At 52.5% G+C, this 16,385-nt stretch overlaps 7 protein-coding genes across 7 annotated transcripts; 2 read left to right on the forward strand and 5 right to left on the reverse strand.

The window, feature by feature from the left end:
- Window positions 1–374: 374 nt before the first annotated feature.
- On the forward strand, window positions 375–1,917 carry CC77DRAFT_1046568 (hypothetical protein). Its single transcript, XM_018527447.1, has one exon. It carries the CDS (start codon window positions 475–477, stop codon window positions 1,900–1,902), a length of 1,428 nt encoding a protein of 475 aa, XP_018390684.1. The 5' UTR covers window positions 375–474; the 3' UTR covers window positions 1,903–1,917.
- An 899-nt stretch (window positions 1,918–2,816) lies between these two features.
- CC77DRAFT_926859 (hypothetical protein) lies at window positions 2,817–4,755 on the reverse strand (the record flags this gene model as incomplete). Its single annotated transcript, XM_018533955.1, has 3 exons — window positions 2,817–3,204; window positions 3,253–4,423; window positions 4,701–4,755. The coding sequence occupies 3 exons, from the start codon at window positions 4,753–4,755 to the stop codon at window positions 2,817–2,819; spliced, it is 1,614 nt and encodes a 537-aa protein (XP_018390685.1).
- Window positions 4,756–5,103: 348 nt separating this feature from the next.
- On the forward strand, window positions 5,104–6,277 carry CC77DRAFT_309087 (hypothetical protein). The gene has a single exon (XM_018531192.1). It carries the CDS (start codon window positions 5,404–5,406, stop codon window positions 6,106–6,108), a length of 705 nt encoding a protein of 234 aa, XP_018390686.1. The 5' UTR covers window positions 5,104–5,403; the 3' UTR covers window positions 6,109–6,277.
- Window positions 6,278–6,881: 604 nt separating this feature from the next.
- On the reverse strand, window positions 6,882–7,901 carry CC77DRAFT_1016234 (Hydroxyisourate hydrolase). Its single transcript, XM_018524184.1, has one exon. It carries the CDS (start codon window positions 7,747–7,749, stop codon window positions 7,255–7,257), a length of 495 nt encoding a protein of 164 aa, XP_018390687.1. The 5' UTR covers window positions 7,750–7,901; the 3' UTR covers window positions 6,882–7,254.
- Window positions 7,902–8,399: 498 nt separating this feature from the next.
- CC77DRAFT_1046571 (hypothetical protein) lies at window positions 8,400–11,623 on the reverse strand (the record flags this gene model as incomplete). The annotated part of the gene is made up of 3 exons (XM_018527448.1): window positions 8,400–10,208; window positions 10,522–10,990; window positions 11,449–11,623. Coding segments are annotated over 3 exons (2,089 nt in total), but the record flags the coding sequence as incomplete, so codon positions are not given.
- Window positions 11,624–12,622: 999 nt separating this feature from the next.
- On the reverse strand, window positions 12,623–13,906 carry CC77DRAFT_1057057 (hypothetical protein; the record flags this gene model as incomplete). The annotated part of the gene is made up of 1 exon (XM_018527971.1): window positions 12,623–13,906. One exon carries the CDS (start codon window positions 13,904–13,906, stop codon window positions 12,623–12,625), a length of 1,284 nt encoding a protein of 427 aa, XP_018390689.1.
- Window positions 13,907–14,170: 264 nt separating this feature from the next.
- CC77DRAFT_309209 (hypothetical protein) lies at window positions 14,171–16,356 on the reverse strand. Its single transcript, XM_018531193.1, has one exon. The coding sequence runs from the start codon at window positions 16,042–16,044 to the stop codon at window positions 14,290–14,292; it is 1,755 nt and encodes a 584-aa protein (XP_018390690.1). The 5' UTR covers window positions 16,045–16,356; the 3' UTR covers window positions 14,171–14,289.
- Between the last annotated feature and the right edge of the window lie 29 nt (window positions 16,357–16,385).

Here is a 16,385-nt window from a genome sequence, read left to right on the forward strand (position 1 = left end):
TCATTGGTTGAAGTCGGTTTTATCCCAGTTACTTGTTTGCCTCTGGAGCTAGCTGTTGAATTACTGGCTGCGTAGCATCAATATGCTGCAGCTCCCTAGATCTTGTCGCATCTTTGTTTTCAACACCGTGTTCATCGCACTCGTGCTTGATCTATTGAACCCTGAGCTCAACTCACTTTCACTACAGCAACGCATCTGCCTAAGATGACGTACTATACTCACACATTCTCGCTCTCGACATTTAGATTCGGTTCTTCACTACCTAAACCACCCTCATTTGTTACGTTGCCACCACAAAGGAGTATAGGCCAATCGCACTTCCCTTCCCCTTCAACTTCACTTACTGAGAATTCTATCACAGCACAAGGCAGGAAGCCTCTACTTGATTCATTTGCTTTGAACTCTACGCTCATCCGACTCTGACCGATCACAAACTACTACACGTCAACCCGTTGTACCCAGTAATCTCACGCAATGAACGCGGCTACCTTCGTCCGCAATCATACTACGCATGATAACGACCTCCCACACCATGATGAATGCCCGATTTGTCTCGATGACTACACTAGTGAGCAATGCTTACGCATCACCAATATTCCCGAATGTAGCCACCATATCGGCGCCAACTGTCTTGACGACATGCTCCGCAGCCACTCCCATGAAGAAAAGCGATGTCCTCTGTGTCGCGCAGTCTGGATCCCTGCACGGTCTCTTACCATTCCTCTAGACGCACAAAACCTAAGCGCATCACAGCGCATGGCAGGCATGTTCGCAGGTCTCGATGGAATCGGCGCGGATATCACCAGTCAGCAACTTGGCACCCGACGCGACTTTGGGAATGATGATGATATACCACAACAGCACGCCCGACGACTTCGCCGCGAACTCCTAAGCCCAGCTGATCGTTACGGATCGAGGGCCCTAAGGGAGGAGCAGCAACGTGCTCCCATTGTGATTGACTCGGACTCCGATGACGCGGATTACTATACGCACGTTCAGAACTTCGAGGACTTCAGGAGAGATCTCGCTGATATAAGGAACCGGGCTCCGTACAGGCAGGTGTCTAGGAGTAGTAGGAGGCGACGGGTTGCAGACAGGACTGGTAACGACAGGAACATAAACGGCAGTTCGAACGAGGGTGCCAACTCGAACAGTAACAGTGACAACGCCCCTGTTCCTCGTGGTCTCAGGAGGGTGAACACGAGTACTCGAGGAGTTACCGACGTTATCGCTGCAGGTGCGTTCAACCGCTTCCTGAACAATCGCCGAGCTCTCAACCCTTTCCGACCTACTACAGAAAACAACATTACCACGCCCTCTGCTCTCACTGGCAACACTCTAGGCGGGCGCCGGCGTGAAACCGAACGTGAGGATGAACAATACCGCGAGGACCGGCACCTGCGCACAGCAGGATCTAGTCCACCTCAAGAATTCGCAAACCGGTGCAGACTGACAGAAGAACAACAAGCAAGTAATCAGCAACATACCCCGGGTTTCGAGTCACCGCCGCCCCATCAGCCAAATGCAGGCTCCCGTCGAACAAACATCCCGCACGCCCATCTTTCCGGCTCCAACACTCCAGAGACCCCTATAGACATTGACATGACAGCAGACGAACTCATTGATCTGTCGGCTAACCAACCACTCCCTGCGCATGGAGCGGTCCGTAGCCGGCAACTTGATCTTCGCGAAGGTAATCTGAATCGGCGGGAGCAAGCTATGACCATGCGACAGACGATACTGGCAAGACGCGAGGTAGACCTCATAGCGCGAGAGACGAGGGTTGATGAGCTGATGCGTGTGGTGAGGAGGCATCAGGAGGAGGGGGAGGAATTGCTTAGGAGACACGGGGAAGAGATTGCCGAACTTTTGAACCAAGAAAGCTATGAAGGTAGCGAATGATGCGATAGGGAAGCAGCAAACAAGCAGAGTGAAAGGTACACGATTTTTGAACATGAGAGCCGAACTTGAATACACATACAAATCATTTTTAGACAGCTTTGAATTTAAAAAGGCTTGAATTGCTCGCGGTATACATACATTCCACGCTACATAGCTTCATGCCTAAACACCAACACGTATGCCAAACATATCAGTTATTCCCATTCCTTTCTCTACGCCATAATCCCTATTGTTACCGTAGACTCGAGAAACAAATATTGGGATAGAGCTCTTTCTTTCAGAATACACCACCGAGAAGGAAGGAAGGCTAGAAGCCAAAAGACCCCCAAACGCCGAGCGCAACTCTAGACTGGTGCGCTACACTAATTTCAGAAAACAAGAGGAAGTAACATTCCGGTGTATAATCGCCTCTGTAACGCCAGTGAAATGTTACCTGAGCACACCTCCATATATACACGCCAACGATGGACAGATTACTGAAGGAAACGGATGAAGAAAGTCATCACCGACTAGGAAGATTCGTGTTCGCGTGCATGAGGTACGTAGCCAGCCCCATGAATCCCTGCCGTTCCAGCCGTCCGGCCCGAGAAGGAAATGGTAAAATGATGTTTTGGTAGTCCGGGTTGTTGCATTTTCCTTGATGTGAGAAGGATGCAACAATGACGTAACGCCAAGCGCCGTCCATGCGTTGAGAGTGACGACGATGCGTCCTAGGAGAAGGAGAGGAAGGAGAAGATTGGGTAGATAGATTACAAGGTCGTACGAGGTAGCGCATCGTGATCGTCGAAGCTGCTGATGCCCCACGCTTTTGCGTCATTGCCATGATAGAGAGTCATGACACTAGCGGTGTGCACGTGTGGATTGGTCAGGCAGCTTGTTTACTCCCAATTACCTGAAACAAGTGAGCGACTGTCTCAATACTTTGATGGATACCGGCCGTCTTCCTGTTCATCAGGGCTCTGGTTCCTTTGGGATTGGTATACGAACCGGTTCATCATCTGGCCTTGCTGCATCGGCATCATGTGGACGCCATTGGGTTGCAGTTGAGCGATGCCATATGGGTTTTGATGGCTGATGTCGCTTCCGAGGAAGTTATTCATGGCAGCTCCATGTAGGCCCTGAGCCTGCGATACGGGGCAGTCCTTGTGAGCAAGAAGCAGTGTCTTGAGGTTGACAATCTCTTCGCGAAGCTGTGTGACAGTGGCAGAGAGCGCGTCGTTCTCTGTACTGAATAGTTCAACCTTGGCTTGAAGATTTGCCAACCACTGCTTCTTGCGCTGTCGGCACTTGAGAGCAGCGACCCTATACATGTTAGTGATTGGCAGTGTGAGTAATAGGAAGCAGACATACCTGTTGCGCTCGAGGAAGTTCTTACGCTTCTCCTCATCGGTCATCTTGCGACCCTTGCTATCGTATTCCTCTTCTTTGATGTTGTTCTCGTCATCGGAGTCGCCGTCGTCCATGTCGTCGCCCATGGATTGGTTGGCGTTGCTCTTCTTTCTTGAGTTCTTGGGGCCATCTTCGGCTTTGCGCTTGTTTCCGGCAGCTTGTTTGCCGTTAGCGGCACCCTTCTTAGCGCGCGACCGTGTACCAGTCTTGTTTTGCTCACTCTGGCCGCTCTCTGAGAAGTCACCGGTCTCTGCAGATTGAACGCTATTAATAGAACCCTTGGTATCACGGCGACCATGGTTGGCGTTGACAGGCTGGACAGGCATATGCCCAGCGTTCATCGATTGCTGTTGTGGAGCCATGGAGTAAGGTGGTTGGTTGTTGCGTGCAGCACCATTTTGACTGGCAAAGGACAATAGATCATTAGCTGCACTGCTGACGTCATGGTTTGGATATGGGTCGTTCTGGGCGCGCTGTTGTGACTGCTGCACCTGCTGGTAGTTGTTGTTAGGACGATCCATGCCTGCGGTCACGCCTTCTGGCTGCGACGTAGGTGCGTTAGACGTGGACTTGTTATTGTTAGCAGCTTGGTGTTGAGCAGCTGCGCGCAAGGCAGATTGCTGGAAGTCGGCAGTGCCGGGTGTTACGCCAGCGCTCTGGAGGTTGAAGATGGCTTGGGTGTTCGGGCTAGGGGCTGGGAACATGGAACCACCGCCGCCAGGAGTAAGGCCGGTGCGGAGAGAGGATTCGTTTGGTGTTGGGAAGCCTCGGAATGACTCGCTGAAATAATCTGTCTGTCCAGTCGGGCCGCTCAGCATAGCAGGGCTCAAGGGTCCTGCGCGTAAGCCCTGCCACCCTGGTGTGATGCCCGGTAGGGGTGCCGGTGACGTAATGTTCGCAACGGGTGGAAGAATAGGACGGCCTCCAGGTGTCTGCAAGTTTCCAGACTCGCCGCCAAAGGACTGCTCAAAGACGTTGGGCTCGAGGGAGAATGGGTTGTGTACGGTGTTGAAGTAGTCTGGTGTATCTCCAGTGGTCGCGGGTGCTGGCTTTGGTGGAGGTGCAAGCGGCTGGGCATTTGAGGTTGGGGGCTTTGCTGTGTCTGCGTTGGTGGCCGCTTCCGTGGTCGCAGCTGGCGGTGGGTTAGCATCGTAGACTGACGATGGACGAGATGCACAACGACAGTTGACAGTCTCGGGGCAGGGAGCTACTTACGCTGTACCTTGGGAGACGACTCGGACTTTACTGGCTCCGCTGCAGCGTGGTGGTTAGTAATGCTTCGATGCGACGACGCAAAGGGGAGGATGACGACGAAGTATGCGCGCGCAATGCAGGCAGGTAAAGGGGAGACATGGTGACGCAGTAGCGGTGAGGTACCGCGACGGCGGCAGCGACGGGGTCATACATACCTTCAGTTTTGGTCACGGTAGGAAGACTACTTTTACTGTCCTTGGGAGAGGACATCTTGGAGGTCGGGGGAGAGGTATGGGCGGTTTGGGTTGCGGCTGCCATACTTTGGGGTGGTGACGTAGGGGTGGTGTCCTGGTCGATCGCTTGTGGTACTCGGGCCTTGTCCTCTCTTCGCTCGTTCGCTCACACCCACGCGATCTGGCTTGTCTCGATGTCTCGACGTTCAGGGACGGAAACACTGGCGACTCGAACAGCAATTCACCTGTGCTGGAGGGCGGATATGTCAGCGCACGTAAATTAAAAGTGCAGGCACTCGATGCGACGGGCTGGGAGCAGACAGACACGGGCGCAAAGGGCTGTCGCAGGACGTTGAGAACGTGGCAAAGTCGGCAGCGAGCGATAACAACAGCGCGACGGGCAGCGGCAACGACACAACTACTACGTACCTCAGCAAAAGGAATCGAAGCGAAGGCGGCAGATGCGGGGTACGGCCGTCTCAATCCGATGAATATCGATATTGTTGACCGCCGGCTCTCTGGTCGCGATGCTGGTGTCTGCTTGTCGAAATCCAATAGTGACGTCAAGCCCCTGTGGTGACGCTCGCAGCCGTCGCAATCTCTACACTTACGGTCGCGCTGGTCTACACGACTCTTAGGGCAATCCGGGGCTGTGGTTGCGCGTGATGGATGTTCCTGCTTCTCAATGAGGCTCAAAACCGGCGTTGACGGGGATTGTGCTCGTGGTGACGATGACAGTGAGGCGTTCGCGATGAGGTCAGAGGACAGGACGAGCGAGCAATTTCTGGGAGTGACGCAGCTTTGCCAAGCGCATAACGTGATTTCTTGGGTTCGTAATCAAAGTCTGCCGCTAGATGCCACTAGCCAAGCGCTAGAACCAATCACTGCAGCCGAGGCCCCACCGCCGTCCATGGACCGCCGATCCGCAGCCCCTTTTGGCTCGCTTGCCACGAGACGCCTCTCCGGCACTGGCCCGCGGAATCACGCCAGCCTTCCATTCACTGTTGGCCTATTCCCGCCCACCGCATTTCTGCATGCCTTCCCATCATCCTTCCCGATGGCCCTCGACCAAAAGCCAGCAGAGTTTCAACTGACACGTGTATGCGACTCTCTCTCTCCCAACTCTCCCCATGTCCCCTTCCCCCACCCAGATAAGCCATCGAACCCAGCACGACGGCCAACGGCTTGGATTCTGCCAGATGCCGGTCCCGTTCCAGACCTCGATGCACACATGTTTCGCCGATCGACACATCCTCTAATTGTATCGGCTCAAAGTATCAGCCATCGCGCGGACCTTGACACCGCCGTCCCAATCACATCATGGCAAAGTTTCATCGTCTTCCTTTTCCCGATGCTCATCGAGATCCTGATGTCGACGGACGGGTCTTGACAAACCCAACTGCGTGGAATCGAAAAGTCGCATGTTTAGAAATCCGTCACTGAAAAATGAGCCATTGACAGGGCGATGCCAGTCTACGACATGCAGACGTGTATCATGGACGTTAGGGAGGACGGCTTTTCCGCTTCCCCGTACCCTATTGCTTCTTGATTTCATACATCTGGCTCATGCGAGCGAACAACCGTCCGCACGTAGCGCGTCGAGCGTGCAGCAGTGTGTACGGCAAAGCTTAATTGTGACGTAATTGTTGATAACCGATCTCTCCTGCTGCATAGCGACGACGGTGTAGCCATCGAGTCTCGCTATACTTGCGTATTGATCGATACACATGTGCTTGTTCCGTACGGAGCAAGTGTGTCATGGTCTAGCTTTGCCTGAAACCTACACATTGATGCTTTTGATAGGTGCTACTACACCAACCGGACCCATCTCCATACACCACATGCTTTTACTTTTACTTTCCAATACTATGCGAAACGTCGCGGCATCAGATTCTACCAAATACACCTTTGCATTACTTCGATATCCTTTTACCATCGACCGATGCAAGTGACCGGGAACCAATGGGTAGTCTTGGAGTGATCTGAGAAGACGCCGGTGTGAAGCAGTAGCGCTTCTCAAAGCCTAGAGAGAAAGCGGTGTGGTGAAGTATGAGATGTGCTCTTCTCTTGACTTCAGTCAAAACCAACGTGCTAACAATAGCTTTTCGAGCAAATCAAGCAATTTTCAAGTATACATAGGTATACTAACTAACCAAAGTATGAGATATGAAGGTAGAAAAGACTGTAACGATGTAAGATAAAACAGATAGACTATGCTTGCTGTGGCATTTGCTACAATCGATGAACCAAACGGATATGCTCAGTCACCTGTCAATCAATGTACGTGTTTGTGATATATACCTGTATTGCAATCATCGTCCGAGTTCCCAAACAGCGTTGCGCCTACGTCTCAGTATCAAAACGTAATAACGTCAATCCACTATGTTCATCAAGTGGAGTGATGAAAGAGAACTCTCCAAGAGTACTCATGGTCCCCTCGATTCAATTCGAGCAATGTCGGCCCCTAACTCTGTCTTTGGCCATCTAAAACCCTCCCAAGTGAAGGCGAAAGTCATATCCCTGATATAGCTACCTCTCAACTTCCCCGATACGTAGTATATCCAAACGGCCCTAACAGCACCGGCACATGATAATGCTCCCCTTTTGCCTCCTGCCTAACCAAGAATTTGACCTCTACCTCCGGAAAGAAAGTCTTCACTCCCCTCTCCCCGAAATATGCCTCGGTATCAAACGACAGTGTGTACTTCTGGTCGCCTTCTTGTTTGAAGACTTCTTCTAAGCTGGCGGAGGAGAATGGTGAGGAGGGTGTCCAGGAGACGACGCGACCGTCGGTGTTTGTCAGGCCGCTGAATTTTGTAGGGCTTTCTGCGTTTGCTGCTGTAGCGGGATGTAGGGTGAGGGTGACGGGTATGTTTGGGCCGGGGCGACCCAGGGTCGTATCGAGGACATGGCAGGTAATCGGGGGTTTCTTTTCTGTAGACATGCTTGGAGTAGACGTCGAATGCTGAGGTGGCACGGAAAGGTGGTTTGAGAGGGCTTTGATGCGGGCCGATGCGCTGGTGGTGGACATGCGTTGGTCGTGAAGCTATGCAGCTGATCGGGTATGTGAGAGGATGTGGACGTAAATATTCAGAAGACGATTCGAAACCTGAATACTGTGGAAGAGTAGAGCGAGTAATAACAATAGAAGCGACGATTACGAAAAGAAAGACTTGTTGTATCTTTCTGCTGTTGCTCCCATCGCGGTAGCTACCTACAGCTAGCTACCCCTCCAGCCCACTTCGGAGCTCCCCGATGCTGTTCAACGCCCGTTTCTGTATACGCCGGACGCCGCGTACCTGACCAGAACCGCGTCCCGCATACAGATCCACCTTATTCTCGACATGCTCCACATACGTGTCCGGCCGTTAGTAGCACCTGTCTCATCTCTATCTCGTCGTCGTGCTCTAGGTGAATTACAGCGGTAGCTTGCATTACACAACAGTTCTATGCCACCAGTGTACAGGTAGCGCAACATGCGACAATGTATAATAGAAGACAGCTGTGTAGAACACATGTACCAGTGCCGCAGATACAGCCGTCTCACAATGCGGCTGTCTGTGCTTCCGATGCACTTCAGACGCTATATCTAGAACACGTTGAAACATCTCATCAGTCCAAGCTCTATGGTTATCATTTCTACAATCATGTCACTGAAGCAAGTCAACGGAGTTTGATGGTAATGGGGTGGTATCGATATCTTCATTTCAGCCTATCTCCCATCCTGCTTATCCCAATCCTTTCCATCCACGTCGCTTCGCTTGCTCGCTCAGCGCTCGAAATACATACATACAGGAATATAAAACCGTGCGGTGGTCATCGCACTACGTCCGTCAAAGCTAGACGTTAAGTTGAAGACCAACCAGATCATGACAGAAAGATGCTTGGATATCAATGAATGAAAAAAACGAAAGTTAGAGTAATGCATCCGAGATGCCAGATCTCGGGAGTCGTAATGCCCAGATCTTCGATAGAAGAGAATTGTAAGGAAACTGTGATTGCCGCAATGGCTAGATGTCTTTGCAGATTGAACAAAGAACCTCATTTACAACTCGCTCTTGTTGTTATCAGAGAAAGGACTCTGGTCCCTCCTATTTGAGACGGTGCTGCCGCGTTTCGATGCTGACGCTTCCTCTACAATAGGCGTCATCGGTGTGCGCAAGCCTCGCTCAGTATCGTACGAGGTGATACGCTGCGACATCATCGGTCGTGGCGGTTCGAGCGACGAGCTGTCTGTGAAAGGACTTCGGTCCTTGGTAGGTGTGCTATCCTGGAATTCAGTGTATTCTGAATTACGGTCACTGCCCGAGTTACTGCGAAGAAGGGTCTGTCGCGCACGCTTGTGATCATCGTCGGAGTCGTCGCCGGAGTCGGATGCTAAGCTTCCCCTGCGTGCACGCGAGTGCGCAGCGCCGTCATCTGATGAGGCTGTTGAGTAGCCGGTGAGTGGTCGCGCAGAGGGTACGAGGACTTCGGGAGTGTTGACGAGGGTTCGGTCTGCGCTGTTTGTCGAGTTCGAGGAGCTCTTGGGTGGTGTGATGTCGGTGCTCTTCTTCTTGGTGATGTTCAGTGCTCGGACAGGGCCAAGTTGTGCGGTACTTCGGACGGAGTTTGCGGGGCTGATACCAGGCATGTGGATTCGGATGGGCTTTACAGTGTGCTTGGGATCGATTTGAGGTACGGGTGGTGTTTCCATGCTTGGAGTCTCTGCGGGACTATTGGTCGCAGTCGACTTGACGCTGACGACAGCTGCCTTTCCGCGTACGATGGTCTGAGCAGGGAGTGGAGATACGATGGCGTTTTGTCGGTACATGGTCGATGCAACGCTGCCTCGTTGAGCGAGACTTGGGGCGATGCTTGTGCGGCCGGCGGTGCTGGAGGACATCATCGAGTCGCGGAAGTCAGGAACGAAGAAGTGCTGGTCGGCGGTCGAGTACGGGGTGCTCATGCCAGACGAAGGCGACATGGCAGGAATCGGAGGAACGGGCGGAACGAGCAGGTCGGGCGATCCGGGTCCTGAGCGGTTCGTGACACCGGGAATGTAGGCGATTTGGATGATGTTGGAGGCACGGGTAAGGACGGACGAGGCCATCGAGGCAACGGTGTGTGTAGATGCGCGCGCGCTCCGCCGTGACTGGAAGTCGTTGTCCACCTTCTCCTGCTGTGACATGTCCACATCTTGCCATTCACTCTGTTGTGACATTGGCCTCCTCTTGCCCTTCAGACAGTACTTCCATACGACGAATGTGAGAATGGCGATGAAGGCGACGCCTCCAATGACACCTCCGGCTATGGCGCCGACGTTTGGTTTGCTAGGGGCAGCATCGCCTGCAGTGGGGTCGAACTGGCAGCCTACGGAGGCGCACTGGTCGCATGTTCGTGAGTTTTGTACGCAGACCTGGTTGGCAGGACATTTGATGCCCTCGCACGAGAGCGGTGCCTGTTCACATGCAACGCATCGCTTTTCTATCCGGAAGACGTTTTCCGCGTCTGGCATCATGTTAGTTTTCTGTCAGATGCTGTCATGTCGCTGCAGGGTCGCAGATCGTACCTCTGAGCGCACGGATAGACATGGCAACGGTGGTTGGGGTGGTTAGGGGATCAGCAGCCCCAGGTTAAGAAGCAATGTGCGACGCTGTCGGGCTCTGTCTGTGTCGTACTGCGGGAAAAGAGCACGGTGCGACGCTTCTGGGTGTTTTGCGTGTGTCTGGTGACGGGGGATAAGGAAAGAGCGATGCAGCGGACGGCGGTAATAAGGACGAGCGAGCCGGGTGCGAGTGGCGGCAACAACGGTGAGGCGGACAGGAATAAGGCGAGCAGAAGGGTGTATAACGAGTGACTAGGAACAAAGACGGGCTGCGGGCGACGCAACAAAGAAGCAAAAGGCGTGATGCGGCGCAAAGGTGGTGAGGAAACCTGAGGACGAGGGCGCAGTAGCGTGGTAAGATGAGCGTGTGCCGGCCGGCGCCTTTGGTCGGGTTGCGTGTTGGGGGTGGGTCAGGGCCTGGCTCGCTGAGGAAGCCGCGCGTGTTTCGTCCCTTCCCGCTGGGGCCAGAGGATGAGGTGTGCAGGCGGGCGACAATGTCGATGTGCACAGCAAAATGTCCGAAACGCTCTTCTTTTTGTCGTTGCCTCAGGGTAGCGATGGTGTTGCCGCCGACTCGAAGCGTTGCGGAGGGGAACACGACGATATCTACCTGCTCTCTTTGATGCAGCTGACTGGCACCAGAGCCACGGCCGTTCTTGGTCAAGCCGCCCTCGTGGTGCATAACCTTAATCTATTTTTTGCAGCCTTAGCCGTGCCTGCGAACGCCTGCCCCAGCATCAAAGGCCCATATCACCACTTTGCACCACATCACCCGTACTCGTGCGCCTCTCACTTCTTTCACCACGTCTTGCAGAATGCTGCACACACTTGCACCCCATCTGCAGCCGGTGCTGACCGGGACGTCGCTGCTGGCGAGGTACGCGGTCGCTGCCGCTAGCAGAGCCTCCCCCAGCCCTTATTGGCCCTTCGTTCTTGGGTAAATAGCCAACCTGTGCGTCTAGATTCGTCTCTCCGCAGGGCCAATATATCGAGCATCCACCTTATCTCCCACACACGTGCAACGCCTTCACCAACTCATGCTACTGGATACTAATGGCATTTGCTGACCCATTCACGGCGACACCTCAGATTCCGCGCAAGCCACTTTCAAGCCTCAGGATGCATGTATCCTTTCCCACAAACATATCCACCCAGCTGACCGAAAGCTCCACCCGTCTGCAACACTTCCTCTGGTTGAGCACCTGTCAAGCCCATTGCAGCCGCAGGTACCGCAAGAATGCTGCCCGCCCATGTTGCTCGGCAGGCTTGTCGGACTGCTAACATGCATGCGAAACACGACCAACCACGGCCGTCCATTTTTATCCTTTTCTGTGGGGTTATTCCGCATCCGCCCTTTCATTTCCCTTCGCCAACCAGTCAGACCAAGGGGTGCGAAACTTTTGTACCACAGTCTTCTGCTATTGTAATGGCTGTGTTATGGGGTATCCCTTGCACTACCCATCGGTGATTATCTCCCGTTCAACGCTTGCTGATCGCGAACGGTCGAGACCGCTACGATGTGACGCTGAACACTCATGGCAGCTTTGCCGTTGCTGACATCCGAGATTTGCTCGACCATGATATAGGTGTGAAGTAATAACAGTCTTGCTGAAATTTTATCACCACATTAATCTCCCTTTGAGCTGTCTGTCATGTAACGCGTACATTACCCGAATACTACCATACCGGTGCCGCACAAAGTTGTTTGTACCCATGGGTTCCTAGATTGGGTTCTGACAGTGGACGACCTACTTTTGAACTACTTCATGCTTTGCAGGGAACTGAGCTGATCGGCTCTGCGATCTGACCCACTTCGCAGTAACGGCCGAGGCGGTCCGTCACTGGTTCGCAATGCGAAACGGCTATCGGGCCACAGCCAAAGGTTATCACACATCGCTCGCGATCCTCGGGGATGTACTACTTGCACGGCCACCTTCGTCATTTGTCTTAAGGTCGCACCTGCCATACTTCTTTCCATGTTGGTGTCATTCTGGTTCGACATATAGGTTGGCAAAGTGTGTTGATATCAAAGTTTCTCAAAGTTGCTCCACTGCATCGCTGACGATTTCTCTTTGGCCCAGATGATATACATGAGAAGCAAGCCAATTTGATAGGGAGTCTCTGTTCTAGTCAGACGCTAGCTATTTAGAATAGACGTACTTGTGCACCTGTCTGGTTATTGCACGTCATACACCCGATGCCAGTAAGCAAATATGAGAGAAGAAGACGTATATTCGAATCTTCATCAACTCTACCTAGAAGGTTCACAGCCTCAGTGCAGTATCTGTTAGAAGTTTTACCTATTGTCTGATGTATTTTACACGCTAAACCCAACAAATGGATATACAACAGCGACCATACCCCATGGTAGTTCCGGGGGTCGCTCCTCGATTTCGCTAATGGCGTCGAACAACTGGCCCCGCCAGTCCTCGCCAACACAGCACAACCCTCTCTTTCCTTTCAACCAAATGTTGAACCTGTTTAGGGTAAACATGTTGCCTAGAGAAAAATTATCCAGCTTTGGTAGAACATCCTCTGACGAAGCGATAGTGCTGAGAAGATCCATCCACGTAGTAACATCATCAGAGAGACGAATGTTGACCAGACTAAGAGTAGCAAGCGTCTTCTCGGATGGCTGAAGAAAAGCGAGAAGATCTTCCGCCGCCTGTATACGCATAGTCGACAGTTTGCACATCTCCAACTTCTCAAACCGACAATGTCGTGCCATCTCCCCAAAGACATCGCCATCCAAACTGCTATAGCAGCTGAGTTCCAGTCTCTTCACATTCCGCGCCTTGGCCAGGAACCGTACTACAAAAGGTGCGCGTGGAGCCTCCAATTCGAAACCCGAGTGTGAAGACCGCAGATCCCTCAAATGCAACTGCAGCGTACCTAGCTTCTCGAAAGCGTAGTCGAAATGGCGAAGCGAGGGTGCTATATTCTCAAGTCTTCCGATACCCACAGCACCAAATGTTTGCACGCTATCAAGTTTGATGCTGCGAACTTGTATCTTGGACGTCGCGATAGCAGACATGGTGGATACAAAGGGCCGAGACATCTCATGCTGGCTGCTCTTACAGTACCTTGTTGCGAATTTGGCGTACCTATCATCCATGCCTTCATACGCAAAGGTAATGGACTCTAGCTGCTCCAATCTCTTGAAGAGGCTTACTAGGCACTTCCGATCGAACCTCGTTTCGCTGAAGAAGGTAGCTATATCATCTGCTATCTTGCTATCAGCTGCCCACTTTTCTTCCAGACCACGGGTGGCTGATACGACTCCGTAGGGCGTGGATATACCCTGGGTATTTGAGATGTGTGTTTGTGTTTGCCAGAGATGAATCGAGTGGCGAGGTGTGGCGTCTACGATGAGATGTCGCAGGCCGTTGCCAAAGTGTGAGTGTGAAGTCATCTCCTGTAATCTAGAGAATGCTTCTTGAGTCCATTGTAAAGTGTGTTGGTAGAAGAAGCGGTCTTTGAATACATGTGAGGTTTGTTCGCTGAGAGATGAGCTGGTGAGACGGAGGGAACAACTGGTTGGGAGGTCAAGATAGGAGGTTATGTGCTCGATCAGTTCGGTGGGAAGATGTGGTAATGCCATGGATTGGGGTACTGCTTGTTGTAATAGGTCTGGTACTGATAGTGAAGCAATCAACGAACGTTCGTGTAGTATGTGGAGGCAAATAGGCGGGGATCCCGATGCACGTTGACGATGCACTAACCATGTTGGGTCTCGTACATGCATCGATTGGGTATGCACAATGTACTATAGGAAATGCTACTGAACTTCAGGCCAGTACTGTCAGATGCCTTTGGTATTGAAAACTCGGAAGAGAGGCTAACTTCCGAGCACATTTGGTATGTACATGTGCAGCAGCATAAGCAGCACAATGTCATGTCAGCTTCGCGCCTGTCTCCCACAATGATCGAAAAGACAACATTGATGGTACTATCTTCGTTCGTTTCCATCATCCACATCTTCACCTAATCGCTGTCTCCATCGCTATCGCTATCGCTGTCACTGTCGCTGTTGCTGCTCTCTGACGAGCTTCCGGAGCTAGTTGTGCTCTTCGCAGGAAGTTCGTTGTCAGATCCTGACTCTGAGTCGCTGCTAGCTTCAGAGTCAGAGCTATCATCATCGCTACTGTCCGAGCTGCTCTCATCACTAGAGACTTCTGTCCTACGCTTTCTCTTTCGCGCGATCGGTTTCGCTGGCTCAACATGCTCCACCAGCGGATTGATGCTTGACTTCGGATTCACGGCAGGTGACACAGGCGCAGCGCGACCCAAAGCGTTAAGGAGCGCTTCCGCTCGTCGCCTTTGTAGTCGTCGAACAAAGCCAGGGCTGTACTCATGGTTCGCGAGGTCTGTCATGTCGCCCTCTGTCTTCCTCCGTTTCCGCTCCTTAAGAATCCGCTCATGCTCTGCGTCCTCCTGAGCAACCTTCTTAGCATCAGCTTCGTTCATCTGAGCGTCTTGCTCCTCAAGATCTTTGACTGTTGCTCTGCAGCGTTCACGTAAGCGATCGATTACACCAGCTCCCTTTAGACCAGCGACATATTCAACTAAGGCGTCAGTGTGTTCGTTAGGAATGCGGAAGATGTTCAAGGCGTTGTCAACAACGTCGTTCTGTTTCGCTTTGTTGAACTTCCAGTTGTCGCGATCGTTGTAGTACTGTGTAAGGTAGGCAATATATACGGAAGGATCCTTCTTTTTGCCCTTTGGCGCTGGCGCTGGCGCTGGCGTTGAAGTTGTGCTTGCTTCGACAGGCTTGTGTGAAGGCTTTGGTGTTGGTTTCTCTTCAGATGTAGTGTCTGCTGTTTTCGGTTTAGGGGCTTCTTCTGCTTCTGCTTCTGCTTCTGTCGTCGCCTGCTTCTTGTCCAATTGTCCGTTCCTTCTAGCAGTCTTCTCTTCCTCAGCGATCAGCGAGTGTAGAACAAAGTTAGAGACTTCTGGTGGCTGAGAGACGGCTCCAGTTCCTTTCTGATCAGCAACCCAGGCTTTAAAATAGTCCTGACCAGTATTGCCGTCAGACTTTTTGGTGTCCGGAGTAAAGGCGACAGACTTTCTTCGGTCCGTTAATGGGGGTGAACCTGAAGCGTCTTTTCGATTGGATTTCTTGGTGAGCTTCTGCGGTGTCAGGGTTGCGGTGGTGTCGGTGTGATCCAGCTCTGTGGAAGCAAGTAAAGTTGGGTGCGCTGTCGCGTACGCCGGCTCATCTGGTGAGGTAGCGGATCCGTGCTTTGGACGCGCCTGAGGTTGAGAATCACCATCCTGAGAATCATGTTTCTCTCTCCGGCGTTTGACTGGCTTCTCTTTCTTCTTTCGATAATTCGAATCTCCTTTGATTGGCTTGCCTGATGCTGGTGCTTCCTCCATGACAGCATCTCCCTCAGCACCTTGAAGGATTGGAACAACGGGAAGGCTGTGGCTGACGGCTCCGTTCACCTCGCTCTCGGCAACATGGTTCCGGCTCTTCTTAGCATCCTGTTGATGGTCGTCGGCTGGCTCATGTTGGTGTTTCCGCTTGCCAAGCTTTGAGGATTTGCCATTTACGGCAGGCTCATCGGATGGAACAGATGGCTCATGAGACGTCTCATGCGCACTATAGGCTGTAGATGGTTGTGGGTCGGCAGAAGATGTTTGTTGTTCAGGTACGGCGACTCCGGACGAGGTTTGGTTCTTCAGGGCGAGACCTAGTCGCTTCCAAGCGGGAACTCTGGCGCCGTCTTGAGCCATGATCAGATGGGGAATATGGATATCTGTAACATTAGATGCAGAGGTTAAATCGCATCGCGCATGACCGAATCAGCTGAAGTACAACGTCTTGCCAGTATGGAAAGGTCGAATGAGAGGTCGCAGGCAGAGAATTTCGGGGCTGATGCTAGGAAGGCACAGACCAAGTGACGGCGATCCCAGAGCTCCAGGCCACAAGCAACGCGTGTAGTGACAGCCAACGCCGACAACCTCGCCTTCGACCCAGAGACCGCACCCGCCCGCAGAGCTTACGCAGATTACCGCAACCTCGTGCTGAAGCTGAAGACGTCCATTACAAATACCCAACCCCACGACCCGCCATC

This window comes from Alternaria alternata (assembly GCF_001642055.1).
Source record: "Alternaria alternata strain SRC1lrK2f unplaced genomic scaffold CC77scaffold_2, whole genome shotgun sequence".
Lineage (NCBI taxonomy): Eukaryota > Fungi > Ascomycota > Dothideomycetes > Pleosporales > Pleosporaceae > Alternaria > Alternaria alternata.

Excerpts from the sequence above, each read along its gene's own strand:
- CC77DRAFT_1046568 (XM_018527447.1), top strand. The coding sequence starts at position 475 with ATGAACGCGGCTACCTTCGTCCGCAATCATACTACGCATGATAACGAC.
- CC77DRAFT_309087 (XM_018531192.1), top strand. The coding sequence starts at position 5,404 with ATGAGGCTCAAAACCGGCGTTGACGGGGATTGTGCTCGTGGTGACGAT.
- CC77DRAFT_1016234 (XM_018524184.1), bottom strand. The coding sequence starts at position 7,749 with ATGTCCACCACCAGCGCATCGGCCCGCATCAAAGCCCTCTCAAACCAC.
- CC77DRAFT_309209 (XM_018531193.1), bottom strand. The coding sequence starts at position 16,044 with ATGGCTCAAGACGGCGCCAGAGTTCCCGCTTGGAAGCGACTAGGTCTC.